Source organism: Cyphomyrmex costatus, unplaced genomic scaffold (assembly GCF_001594065.2).
Source record: "Cyphomyrmex costatus isolate MS0001 unplaced genomic scaffold, Ccosl1.0 scaffold8, whole genome shotgun sequence".
Lineage (NCBI taxonomy): Eukaryota > Metazoa > Arthropoda > Insecta > Hymenoptera > Formicidae > Cyphomyrmex > Cyphomyrmex costatus.
This window is the reverse complement of record NW_017280375.1, coordinates 1349855-1362297: the sequence shown is the minus strand read 5'-3', so window position 1 is coordinate 1362297 and position 12443 is coordinate 1349855. Positions and strand designations below refer to the sequence as shown.

At 28.4% G+C, this 12443-nt stretch overlaps 1 protein-coding gene across 2 annotated transcripts; it reads left to right on the top strand.

Annotated features, from left to right (window-relative positions):
* The first annotated feature begins 1807 nt into the window (after positions 1–1807).
* Positions 1808–10311, top strand: eIF2beta (eukaryotic translation initiation factor 2 subunit beta). Of its 2 annotated transcripts, XM_018549193.1 has the most exons (8): positions 1808–1862; positions 1949–1988; positions 2365–2622; positions 4215–4371; positions 4451–4483; positions 7721–7911; positions 8722–9006; positions 10118–10311. In XM_018549193.1, the coding sequence occupies exons 1-8, from the start codon at positions 1834–1836 to the stop codon at positions 10160–10162; spliced, it is 1038 nt and encodes a 345-aa protein (XP_018404695.1). In that variant the 5' UTR covers positions 1808–1833; the 3' UTR covers positions 10163–10311. The 2 variants fall into 2 exon arrangements, with proteins under 2 accessions (XP_018404695.1, XP_018404696.1); XM_018549194.1 differs by lacking the exon at positions 4451–4483.
* Positions 10312–12443: the final 2132 nt, after the last annotated feature.

Below are 12443 nucleotides of genomic sequence, written 5' to 3'. Positions count from 1 at the left end.
ATATGAGCCCCAGGTAAAATATCCCAAATTTTTGATGCTTTACTACAGAACCACCTTAATAACAAATATGATTAATCAATTCTAGTAGAATAATCATTCGAGTAAGTTAATCAAAAATGGTAAAACCGATCCCATAAACAATGAGTACACATATCAAATTAATGTGAACTAAACATTTAATATATCGCTGTTTACACTAATTTATCAAAAATACTTTCGTAGTCTTCCTCCAGTTGGAAAAATATTGAAAATAATAAATTAGGTTGAGTGACGTGACATTTCCATTGTTTTTGATATAAAAACTTTTGATTTTACCTGAACCTAAACCTAACAGCAGTAGCGGGTTTAATATAATCCAAAACAAATTTAGAGTTTACAACACGTTGGGTTTTTACGGCGCATATTGTTTTATACGCAATTTGTTTTATACTCACAACTCAAAAATATCAGAGTACATTAAAATAATTCGCGAGCGTGAACACTGTAAATATGTCAAGTGAGATTTCGTATAGATATAATATATGCATATCAAGTGCTCGGTGTAAATTAGATAAATGTTACTTACGTGGGTAATGCTCAAGAATCCTCCTCATCGATTTTCATGAAATTAAACTCATTCGAGGCCTTTTTGCACGAAACGAACAAACCTGGCAAAAAAAGTGTCACTCTGCTTTGTAAACCGAAATATTAAATGTTAAAGTGGACGACTATTAAGGTTAGGAAAACTGTCACAGCTGCGAACTACTCCAACGCAAACATGTTCATACTGCCAGTGCCAGTAGTGCCACCCAGTGGTGCCAACCACAGAACACATCAGACACTGGGCGAGTTCAAGACGGCAAAGCGGCTAGGCTAGGTACGCTTGCCGAGCGATCGAATATGATTGGTTGGATCTATTAGTAATAACCAATTATGTTCAATCGTTCGAATAGAGAGAATAGAAAGAAAGATGAACTGGTGCAAAAGTTCAAACAAAAAGAATAGTTCTATGGAGTGCTGTATGCGATGGAGAGGATCTCGTTTGCTTATGCCTGGTTTTATGCTTCGGTCTTAAGGACTTAATCCTAAAATTCAGCCAATAGAGTTCAAATTTCGGTTAGAACTGGCAGCTTAATTGGTTGAATTTTAGAATCTTGGGATTAAGACCTGAAGCATAAACCAGGCATTACATTCTCGATTGCACACACCATTTACATCGGAGTAAAGCGGGGAGCACAGACTTTTGCATAACGCATAAAGCATGTGCATAAGGAATTTCATTGGCCCATTTTCTTATGCATGAGTCAATGGACCAATCAAATTCTTTATGTATATGGTTTATGCGTTATGCAAAAGTCTGTGCTCCCCGCTTAACTTTCCTCTGCTTTACCAATAAGGTTATATTATTTTTAAATTGGCCAATTAGCGGCAATGTGTGTAATCATGCATGTAGGCAATCGGAACCTTCCTTATATTTTGGTTAAAATTATCCTGAAAGAAGGAAATTACTTCCAATAAAAGTGACAGATACTCTGTGTGCTGCCGTGAATTGTGTTTACGACGGAAAAAAATTTCTGTGTAAATTGAAAAGATTTATATGTATATGAATTTTATTTTAATTGAAGAATGATATAGTATATATTGTATTATTTTTAAACTCTTTCTATTTCTTTTCAATTCATCTTTAATATCTCGTCGGTGAGAAATGGAATGCACCCTATGAATACCGGCCTTGCCCTCACTTGATTCAATTTAGTTCGTCATGTTTACGTTCAGACATGATGGCGCTGAAAATCATCTTCTTTTTAGAAGGTTGACCCTCTTGCCTTTCTAGTAAAACTATTAAATTTTCTGATGCAATCTTTTTGGGACAGCGTGTGGCAGTAGGTTGAAATTAATTTGTTCAATTTTTCGTATATGTTTTATATGGCTTAAGTTTTTGTTAAGCAAAAAATTTTCTTCATTTAAGAGGACGCTCTTCAATCAGAAGAATGACGGAAGAAGATTCGGTACGTAAAATGCAATTTGCAGTTTAATTTTAACATAAATATGTGTGAAACCGACGTACTGTGCTGTCATCAATTCAATATTTTCTATTGAAATAATGCATCACGTTTTACTTCTTTTTGTTATTTACGAGAGACCATCGATGTATAATGATATTTAGAAAGCAAAAGAAATTCCAACCTCAAAATTTTTACCTACTGAAGATGTTAATCACTTAAATTGCAAGAGAATTTTTTATAACAAAGAATCAATGTGTTACACACTCTAGTTCTGTATCCTGTTTTTTTTTTTTAGTACATTAATTTTTATCGAATAATATATGTGTATACATTGATCTGTATTGTAACTCATTTTCATTAATATAAAAAACATTGCTAGGTATTTGATCCAACTTTGAAAAAGAAGAAGAAAAAGAAGAAGACTACTTTCGATATAGATGCAGCTTTCAATGAAGGAGGCAGCGGTGGTGATACATCTGAAAGCATTGTCGATAAAGAGAATCAGGAACCTGAACCAACTGTCATTGAAGATGACGAGGCATTGGATTTGGAAAATTTTGGTAAAAAGAAGAAGAAAAAGAAAAAGGCATTTAATTTAGATGAATTAGAAGCAGCTTTGCCTGATACAAAGAAAGAGGTAAATAATTTTTCACAAATTTATATTGGATCTATTTAATAATTTAAGCTTATTTGTCTTTTATTATTAATTATTTAATATTTATTTGTCCTTGTATTTTTTAATAATATGTTTTGATACATTTCAAAAAATTATAAACTGTTCAGTTATGAACATCTAATAAATTAGAAATTAACTGCATATTATTAATGTTATTTCATAAATGTCCTAAATATTTGTAAGATAATATTTAATATATTATATATAAAAATAAAAATTTTATTGGAGTAGAGATCTTTTAAGTTTAGATGAAGATGTATTGGTTGGATGTGAAAGATTTTAGATAGATGTAGGAGGCTGATTATTCTAAATAATTACACTAATTTTTACTTATTTAATGTCATTGTGTAATAAGTCATAATCTGCATTTCTTTGTATATTATATAAACTTGCATGTTTATGTAAATCCTGTTAGGATTAGTACATGTAAAATTAGACTTTCAAATGATGATAGGAATCACACACACATACACACACGTACATAAAAGTAAAGTGTAAAATAAACTACAATTATTAAATTCTTTACATTTTTAAAAATAATTTGCATTGACATTGATTAAAGCTCTTCAACAGAAATAGGAAACAAGTGTATTTTACATATATTTTGTTATGTGTTCAAGAAGTAGATTTATAAAATTATATTGAATAAAAAATGTGGAAGTAAAGTCATTTAGTAAAGTGTCCAGCAATTTTTGAATATTCTTGAATGCTGGAATTATTTTGGAATTTAATGCATCCTGGAAAACTCTTAAAAAACTTCTGAAATTTCAGTATTGACTTGGAATTTTTATCATTCTTTTAATTTTCAAAAAAAATTAATTATGACAAAAGAAAAAAATAAGAAGTATTTCCTTTGTGTGAGCAAAAACTATTTCGGTAACAATAAATTTTATGATGATTTTAGGAAAAGGAAGTCTGATATTGAAAATCAGATTAATAATTTAATGAAACGTCAATTAATAATTAATAATTTTATAAGGCGATATTTATAATACGTTAATAAAAAGAGGTTTCGTTGGGTATAAGCATTTTCTTAATAATGCAATAAGGAAAGACATTAATAAAAAATGAATTTAATGTAATCTACAATTTATAATTATAAATTAATGTATAATTGTAGCAGAAAAAATAGTTGTTTATGTTAAATGTTCACATTTCATATTATTTATAAAGCATTAAATAGTATTGTTCTAAATTTGTTTGCGTTTTAATTATTTCACCATATTGAATTTAACGTGAATACAAAACATAATATTGCATGAATCGACAAAAATTAACTAATGAAAATTAATTGGCCTGGAAAAAAAACCAGAATTTTTATCTGGAATATCTTAGAATTATCTATTGAATTAACTTAGATATCACTGGATATACTGTGTAAATAAAATAATACAAATATATATAATTTTCACTCCCTGCTTTTTCATATTTACAGAAGAGAAAAAGATTGCAAATATTTGCTATTTTAAAAAATGTATAGAGATCTATATTAGTTTTAGAAAGTCTGGAGTAGTGTATATCTTATATTCTTGTAAACCCTATTTATTTTACAGGAACTTGTAGAGCAACAGGTTGAGGAAATTGTAGTTGATGATGATTTTGATTTAGATATGGATTTCTCAAAAACAAAAAAAAAGAAGAAAAAGAAGAAAGATCTCGATGAATTAGTGGCTGAAGAAGAGCGCAAAGAGATTGAAGACAAAGAGAATGGTATGTACCAATAAGAAATGATTTTTACCAGTATGTTTTTTGCATCTAGTTGTTTATGTTATCCATTATTTGTTAACATGCTGCACTGAATCTGAGCGAAGTGCAGAGTATGGTAAGACATTATGCTTGATGTACTTTAATTACGTCAACTATGCACTCAATTATTTCTGCACTTATGCATTTTATGAAAAGAATATGAAATAGAATAGAATACAATGTACTCGTAATTTATTACATTTAATGATACATAGCCAAGATGGGGACTTTATATGCAGCTTTAACCCATTTATTCATCTATGCTACTTACGCGTTGCTATCCTTTGATGTATTACTATTTTTACTATTTCTTGTTACATCTAGTTTTACCCTGTATGTTCTCTTCTTGCATTCTTTTATTCATACTATATCAGGATTGCCACAGACCTGTGGCCTTATTTTGTAACTCTTAACGACAATGTCGATATCGTTAAGTGTCGTTACGTAGCTTTTTATCATATGAAATATCTGTGCAACGACATTGTAATGAGATATTGAACACTATCGTTAAGAGTTACAGAATAGGGCCACTGGAAAACCGGAAAAAACCAGAAAAATTGAAATTGGTCATGGAAACTGGGAAAAAATATAAAAAAGGTCCTTAATTTTTTAATTTGCTCACAATTCCCTTAAACTGCTCTTATTTCAAATATTTGTTATAATTTTTTAAATATTATATCTAACGTTTATAGTCAAATATGTTCAAAACTCGTACATTTTAAACGATTTTAATGAAATATAATTTAAAATTTATATTTTGTTCAGTATTTTTATTTGATAATCGTTTAGATAACTAGCTACAACTTCATTCTTTTTTCCAATACTAATTTATTTTTTGTTGATTTAAATTTGCATCCAAAATTTTATTATGCTACTAATTATAAGTTTTTTTATTATTAGCTTTCCTTTAATCTTTGATTTTAAATGTTAAAATTTACATATTTTATATTAGTTATGGAAAATTTCCCATTTCCATTTGGAAAACCCGAAAAAGTCAGGGAATTAAAAAATTTATTTTCTATGGCAACCCTACATATCTACTTTTATTCTACATTTAATTCTAATATACTATGAACTAAATTAAACTAAATTAAAATATCTAGACCACCTTAATTATAGCCTATAATCATCACCTGCTTGTTATTGTTATTGCACGCTTTTATTATTTTTTTTACTATGTCCATCCTTGTTGTCTCTTTCCGCTAATTGCACCACTCCTACAAACTAATTTTCCATTGCTTTTCTTTTCTAGATTATGTATCCCTTTTTTCCTCTTTTTTCTTAAAACTTTGTCACTATCTTTCCATAATTTTCTTAAGTATTTTCCTTTTTGTCTCACTTAAATCTTCATCAACTCTTTAATGTTCTCCTTCTTCCTGTTCTAATTGAATATACATATAAATAGGTCTTTCTTCTGTCGTCGTACATTTTCCACATGATGCTGTAAGATATCATTTCCTCCAAATTCTTGCATTTTAGTCTAAACAGAGCTCTCACCTTATTCCCTTTTTTCTATTCTAACAAAAGTATTTCTTCTAATATAACGGTTTTCTGATATTCATCCATAACTCTTTGTATCTTTCGTTGTACCTTGCCTTAGAAAGTTTGCTATCTTAGTCCTAATGTCTCTGGCTGATCTTCCATCTCTCTTTCTTTGTTTATTAATTCATCCTCAAAACCTTTCTCTCCTTTTTCCACTTTTCTTTCCTGTATTTCTCATCAATTGCTTTTGTAATAACTCTTTTGTACCATAGAAATCCATATAAATCACATCCTAACTATCTCTCATTTGTTCTTTCTAACACGTTCTTGGGTGCGTTCCACTTAATGTTCGCAACGATCGCGTTTATCATCTCATTCTTACTTAATATTCGATTACAAGAAGAACAAAATGATACTCGCGAGCGTTGCGAACGTTAAGTGGAACGCACCCCTTGTTAGACTTCCTACCTTTCCTGATTTTATCTTCTGCTCATATCTCTTTGCTCTGATTCACCAACCTACTCTTAGCTTATTCATAACTAGTTCTCATAATTATGTATTTTGGAGCAAAAATCCAAACAGAAGGTAAAAGATCAATATAGCCACAACATACGACTTATTGTCCTATGTTTTTATATGTCACAGGCTTAAAGCTACGGCAGTGTTGCCGCTTATCAGCCTTCGTGATTAAAATTTTCGGATGATGTAAAATAAAGCGTTTTGTGACGTTCATATTTTTGTCAATTATTAACATTACATGAATTATTCTGTGTACTTGATTAATTTTTAGTTCCGAAACACAATGGCTGTAATAAAATTTAAGTCGTAAGATATTAATCAAAGATATAAATCAAATATGAGAAGAATAATCGATTATGATTGGTTAAATTCTTACGGTTTACTACACTTATTGTATTTGAGAACTCATGAACTTCTTGCATGTTTTTCCTCTAACTTAATTATGGTAGAAACATTTATGATCTTATAAATTTATTACGCAGAAAACTGCGAAGAGTGCCATCCTAATGCTTTAATGCTCTTTATTATTATTTTGTTTATAAAATCATTACTTCGATCTTTATTTGCAAAAATAAAAGTAATTACTGAGATTTAACTTATTCACAATAATTATCAAAGCTAATCTAAATAAAGATTGTTCTAACGCTCTTATTTATTATTGTAGTCATTGTGAAAATGAATAACACTAAAAATGGAAAATCACACGATTTCTTTATTCTTACATTATCAGAGTTGTCAAATCTGGAAAAATCATAAAAATTTAAATTGATCATGGAAAATCTATAAATAAGTTAGAGAAAAATATAAAAAAGTCTGAAATTTTAAACTTTTTTACAATTTTCTTAAATGTCCATATTTCTTTTCAAGTATACCTTTAGATATATTAATTTATTTTAAAATATTTAATGTATTTTACTTCGGTGTATAATGTAAGAATGAAGAAACTGTGTAACTTTTCATTTTTAACCTTATTCATTTGATATGTTTATAATTTCTAAATGAGGAGTCTTAGAACAATCTTTATTTTGATTGGCTTTTGGTATCTATGATTACGAAAAATATATAAAATAACAATCTGTGTATTATTTTAACAATAACACAACATATCTTTATATTTCTATTATGAAATATTAGATCACACTATAAGTTGCATATTTATCAATTGAATTTAACAACTTTTAAATTGTTAATTTCTATTTGCCTGTTCATTTGTAACAATCACGTGTATTATAAGTAACAGTTTCTTCTTTCATAATTTAGTATAGACAATTTGGTTTAGATAATATATATGTGCTCTTTTTTTTTTCTTTAGTGGAGGAACCAAGTTTGTGGGTGGGATCGGATAGAGATTATACATATGATGAATTACTAGTTAGGGTGTTTAATATTATGCGAGAGAAGAATCCAGATATGGTAGCGGGTAAAAAACAGAAGTTTGTTATGCGTCCACCACAAGTAGTACGCATTGGAACGAAAAAAACATCTTTTGCTAACTTTACTGAGGTATGTATTATAATCAGACTCTTACAGTAGTTTTGTATGCAATATAGCTTGCAAAAAAATCTAATTTAAAGATAAAGGACAAATTTATATTATACTAATTATTTAAATAAATACAGAATTAAAGGTTCACAATGGACAAAACTAAATCTTTGATACTTAAATGCTTTAATGTGAATTTATATATGCTATATATATTTTTTACTATTGATGTATATAAGAGACCTCTCTAATTTTTTCATAATCGCATAATATTTTCATGAACAGAATAATGAGATGAATCAATTAGTATAAAAAATTGGTTGCTTCAAAATAAATATGTTATATATTAGTTACAAATTGTAAAATGCATAATTTTTTTGAAATAAGCAATTATTTTTATGTTTAGTAAAAAACATTCTAGTTTTCTATATTAGTTGACTTATCTCATTATTTTGTGCATAAAATGTCAAAGTGTTATTATAAAAAAATTGAACAGTTTACGAGATATTTTATGTTTTATATCAGCGCGCGCATAAGCCAGAATAAAGTATAAAATAATTTGAAAACTATTTTTCTATGTCTTTACTTTAAACATTTTTGTATACAGAATAATCAGAGAAACTATATTGTGTAAAAAAAATTCATAATTTCGTATAAAAGTGGGTAACCTTTATAATTTAAAAAAGTTTTTTAAATTTGATTTTGTTATTCGTACATTGTCGGATCGGATATAACTTTTATTTGAAACGTTTTTTTACATATTTTATATTTTTCCAGTTTTCTAAATTATTTTGTTTCAAATTTTTCATTCTGTATATTTCTATTTTACAGATTTGTAAAACATTACATAGACAACCTAAACATTTACTAGACTTTTTACTGGCGGAGTTAGGTACAAGCGGCTCTGTTGACGGTAACAGTCAGTTAATTATCAAAGGCCGCTTTCAACAAAAGCAAATAGAAAATGTTCTTAGAAGATATATCAAAGAATATGTCACATGTCATACGTGTCGTTCGCCCGATACTATTCTCCAAAAGGACACTCGACTCTTTTTCTTGCAATGTGAAACCTGCGGTTCAAGATGTTCTGTCGCTAGCATAAAGTCTGGATTCCAGGTAAATTATTCTTTAATTAAAAATAATATATTTTTTTATACGTATTGTGATACATATGTACATATATATTCTGGTAAAATATGTGTGCATACCTGTACACGCACGTATGTTCTTATTTTTCTTTCATTGATGAGGATTACAATTTAAGAGATAATCGCGAGTACAGTAGTTACAGTCGTGCTTGTAATTTTCTGTATCTCGGTATTTCTAGACTTTGTGTTGTCTGGAAACACAGTACAATCTCTATGAGCGCAAAATATTTCTAGAATGTTACATGAACATTATTAAAAAATTAAGATAATATAAAAATATAGATAATTTGAAATTAAAATAAACAATCAAATGGCTATAAGCCAAACTGGATGCTTGTTGTTAAAATATTAAATTTAAATAAAACGATTTTTAAATAAAACGTTTTGTCCTGGTATCAATATTTTCAATGTGGCAAACAGTTACAATTAAATCAATACTTACAAATTAATAAGCATTACAATGTAGCACTTATCAATTAGTCAATATATAATATTTGTTAATACTTGGCGTCGAATATGGTAAAAAAATTTGTTCACGCTCAAATCTACCCCACCGTTGTTTGTCATAGAAGTAATTTTTTAATGAACGTCATATTATTAGTAGCATTAAGAAACTTGTAGGCATCGAGTACATCTGAGGATGCTATTACCTGAAACAGAAGACAAAATTAACTAGACTTTACTAGATTTCCGCGTTTCCGCGTGTTCTGTTCCGCTCGTTTTGATTTTCTTATATTACATAGAGCACAATATTTCCTATAGTAACAAATAAATTTTTGCATTCATTTTTTAAAATTGTATTCACAATTCATTGCAATTTTTATTAATATGTTTACCTTTTAAGAAAGTTTATTTATTGAATACTTTAATCAATAACACTTTAATCAATAAATACTGTTAAACATTGTTATTTTGGAGGCATTCTTTGTCAAATGGGTCACTCTCTCTATCCAAAATTGAACCAAAAAAATATTTTTCTCTCCATCTATTAAATTTAGATAGTATAAATATAATCTTAAATATTCTCATGCATCAAATGTAATTATATTGTAACCATGATTTTTGTATATCTATTTCAGGCTGTCACAGGAAAACGTGCTGCTATTCGTGCGAAAACTGCCTAAGCAATTCTCTATCTAAGAAGATGCTAATGCAAATAGAACATTATGAATTATAAATAAACAATACAAGTGATTACATCTCAAATTGACTTAAGTATACAAGTGTAGATAGTATTAGTTCGAACTGTCACAGTTTAATATTATCCTAATGTAAAGAGAAATTGAGATAATGTGGTTCTTAAAATTTTTAACATCGTAATAGTTTCAAAGTATTAAAATTTTGTTAATCTACATTTTATAGATTGTAGTGATCTGGATTTTTTGGTTCTTGGATGTTTTCAATTCTAACTTTCTTTGAAAAGTTTTAGGATTTTATTCCAAGCTTTTTTTCCAATTGTAAAAATATTAAATCTGAAAATGAAATTATAAATACACCCGCGCGCGTGCGCGCGTAAAACTTTCACACACCGTGTATAGTGAGGATAGATAAAGATTGCTACCGATATTTAAGTATATCATGCGCTTTCGTGATTCACGCCGTACAGTGAGCTAAAACGACAAAACTTGTTTTAAAATTGCCTAGAGCCTTCAAATCTAAATCGATAAAAAATTAAAATTTATTTAATTTTTTAAATAAAAGCTTATTTAATTTAAAAAAATTGTTAAGGTTGATTTTTTAATTTGATTTTTTTTTTTTCAAAATGACGATAGAAAAACGAAAAGCATTTGCAATTTTAATCTGATTTGGATAAAATTTTAGTATATTACCTAAACCCGATTTCGATAAAATTTTACAGACATTATAGTACCAGTAAATATAACAAAATTTATAAATGTTGAGTTGCAGAAATGTTTAGTTTTCTAAATATCAATATTTATTGAATCAAATTTATTTCACTTGAGAAGTCGTACTCCTGTAAGTAAGGGGGGAGGGAGATAGAGGAGGAGATGAAACTCTCTTCGCATGGAAAGTCGAACGCCCTTAGGCAGGGAAGGAGGGGATGGATCTCGCTTCATGTGGAAAGTCTAGTGCCCCTTATGTCAATACATTTACTCAGTATACAATACATATAAATGCTATCATGCCATTTCTCGCAAGTGCTTGATTACATGTGTAATTGTTTATATAGAACTTCTTTCTAACATCTTTCCAGGCGTCTAAGGTAGGCTCCCACTACATTACCTTACTGATGAGTCCAGTAGTGGAAGCCGGGACGAAACGCCAACTCGTGATATTCTTCACAATCTCAGCTTCTCTGAGTTTAAATTATTAATTTAATATTAAATTTTAATATATGTCTTTCAACATATTATTAAGATCTAATATGATGCTATAGGCATCAAAAATTGGTTAAATTGATTCTCAATTTAACTAAGTGATATTACTGTGGTAGTGAATATGCGTCAAGGCTGAAAATCTATCAGCGTCGCGGGGGGGGACTACATACACAGTATATAAAATTCACATAATAAAATAAACATTAACATCCAGTTTTAAAGACTCGAATGGCTTTACACTTTCTGTTGATTTTAATAAATCATACGAGTCAATCATAATTTATCTTTCATATAATACATATAAAGTTTTTCTGTCAGTTTCTTTAGTTTTGAGTGAATACGCATCCAATGAATAGATTTAAAAACGTTAATTAAGTTAATTGAATGAAATTTGAATATTTAAAAAACTGAACATTTCCGCAACTCTGCATTGAATTTGATTATATTTAATATTGCATACCTGTAAAATTGTATCGAAATGATCGGACTTTGGTATTATACTAGTTCTGATTTATAGTAAGTTGAGTATATGTATGTTTTAAATGTCGCGGATTATAAATTTAACATTAAAAATTATAGAATTCAATTATAACAAATCCAATATGGCCGCCATAAACAAAAGATATAGTATGAATGAATAGAAGATATAATATGTTTGAATGAATAAATCTACCATTATAAATCTTTTTGCATAATATTTAGATATAAATACATAGTTTTAAGATCGTTAATTGTAAATATGTTGTAACAATTAAGAAATTCAAAATGGCGAATCAATCATATGTTAGATATAAAAATTGAAAAACTTCAATTTTTAATGAAAATTGTATTAAAGGTTTTGGAAATCGGTAATTACAAATCTAAAGTCAAAATTACAAAATTCAAATTTATTGACTGTGAGGGGAGATAATGAGTTTTTATTAATTTTTATGACTTTTTTTAATCTCATTATTTCGTTTGATCCAAATTGTTTTTATTTAGAAATGGCGTGCAAAAAAAATCAACGTGTTATTCTCGTTTATGACGTCACGATTTTAACATGGCCGTGGCGACTACTCAGAGACTT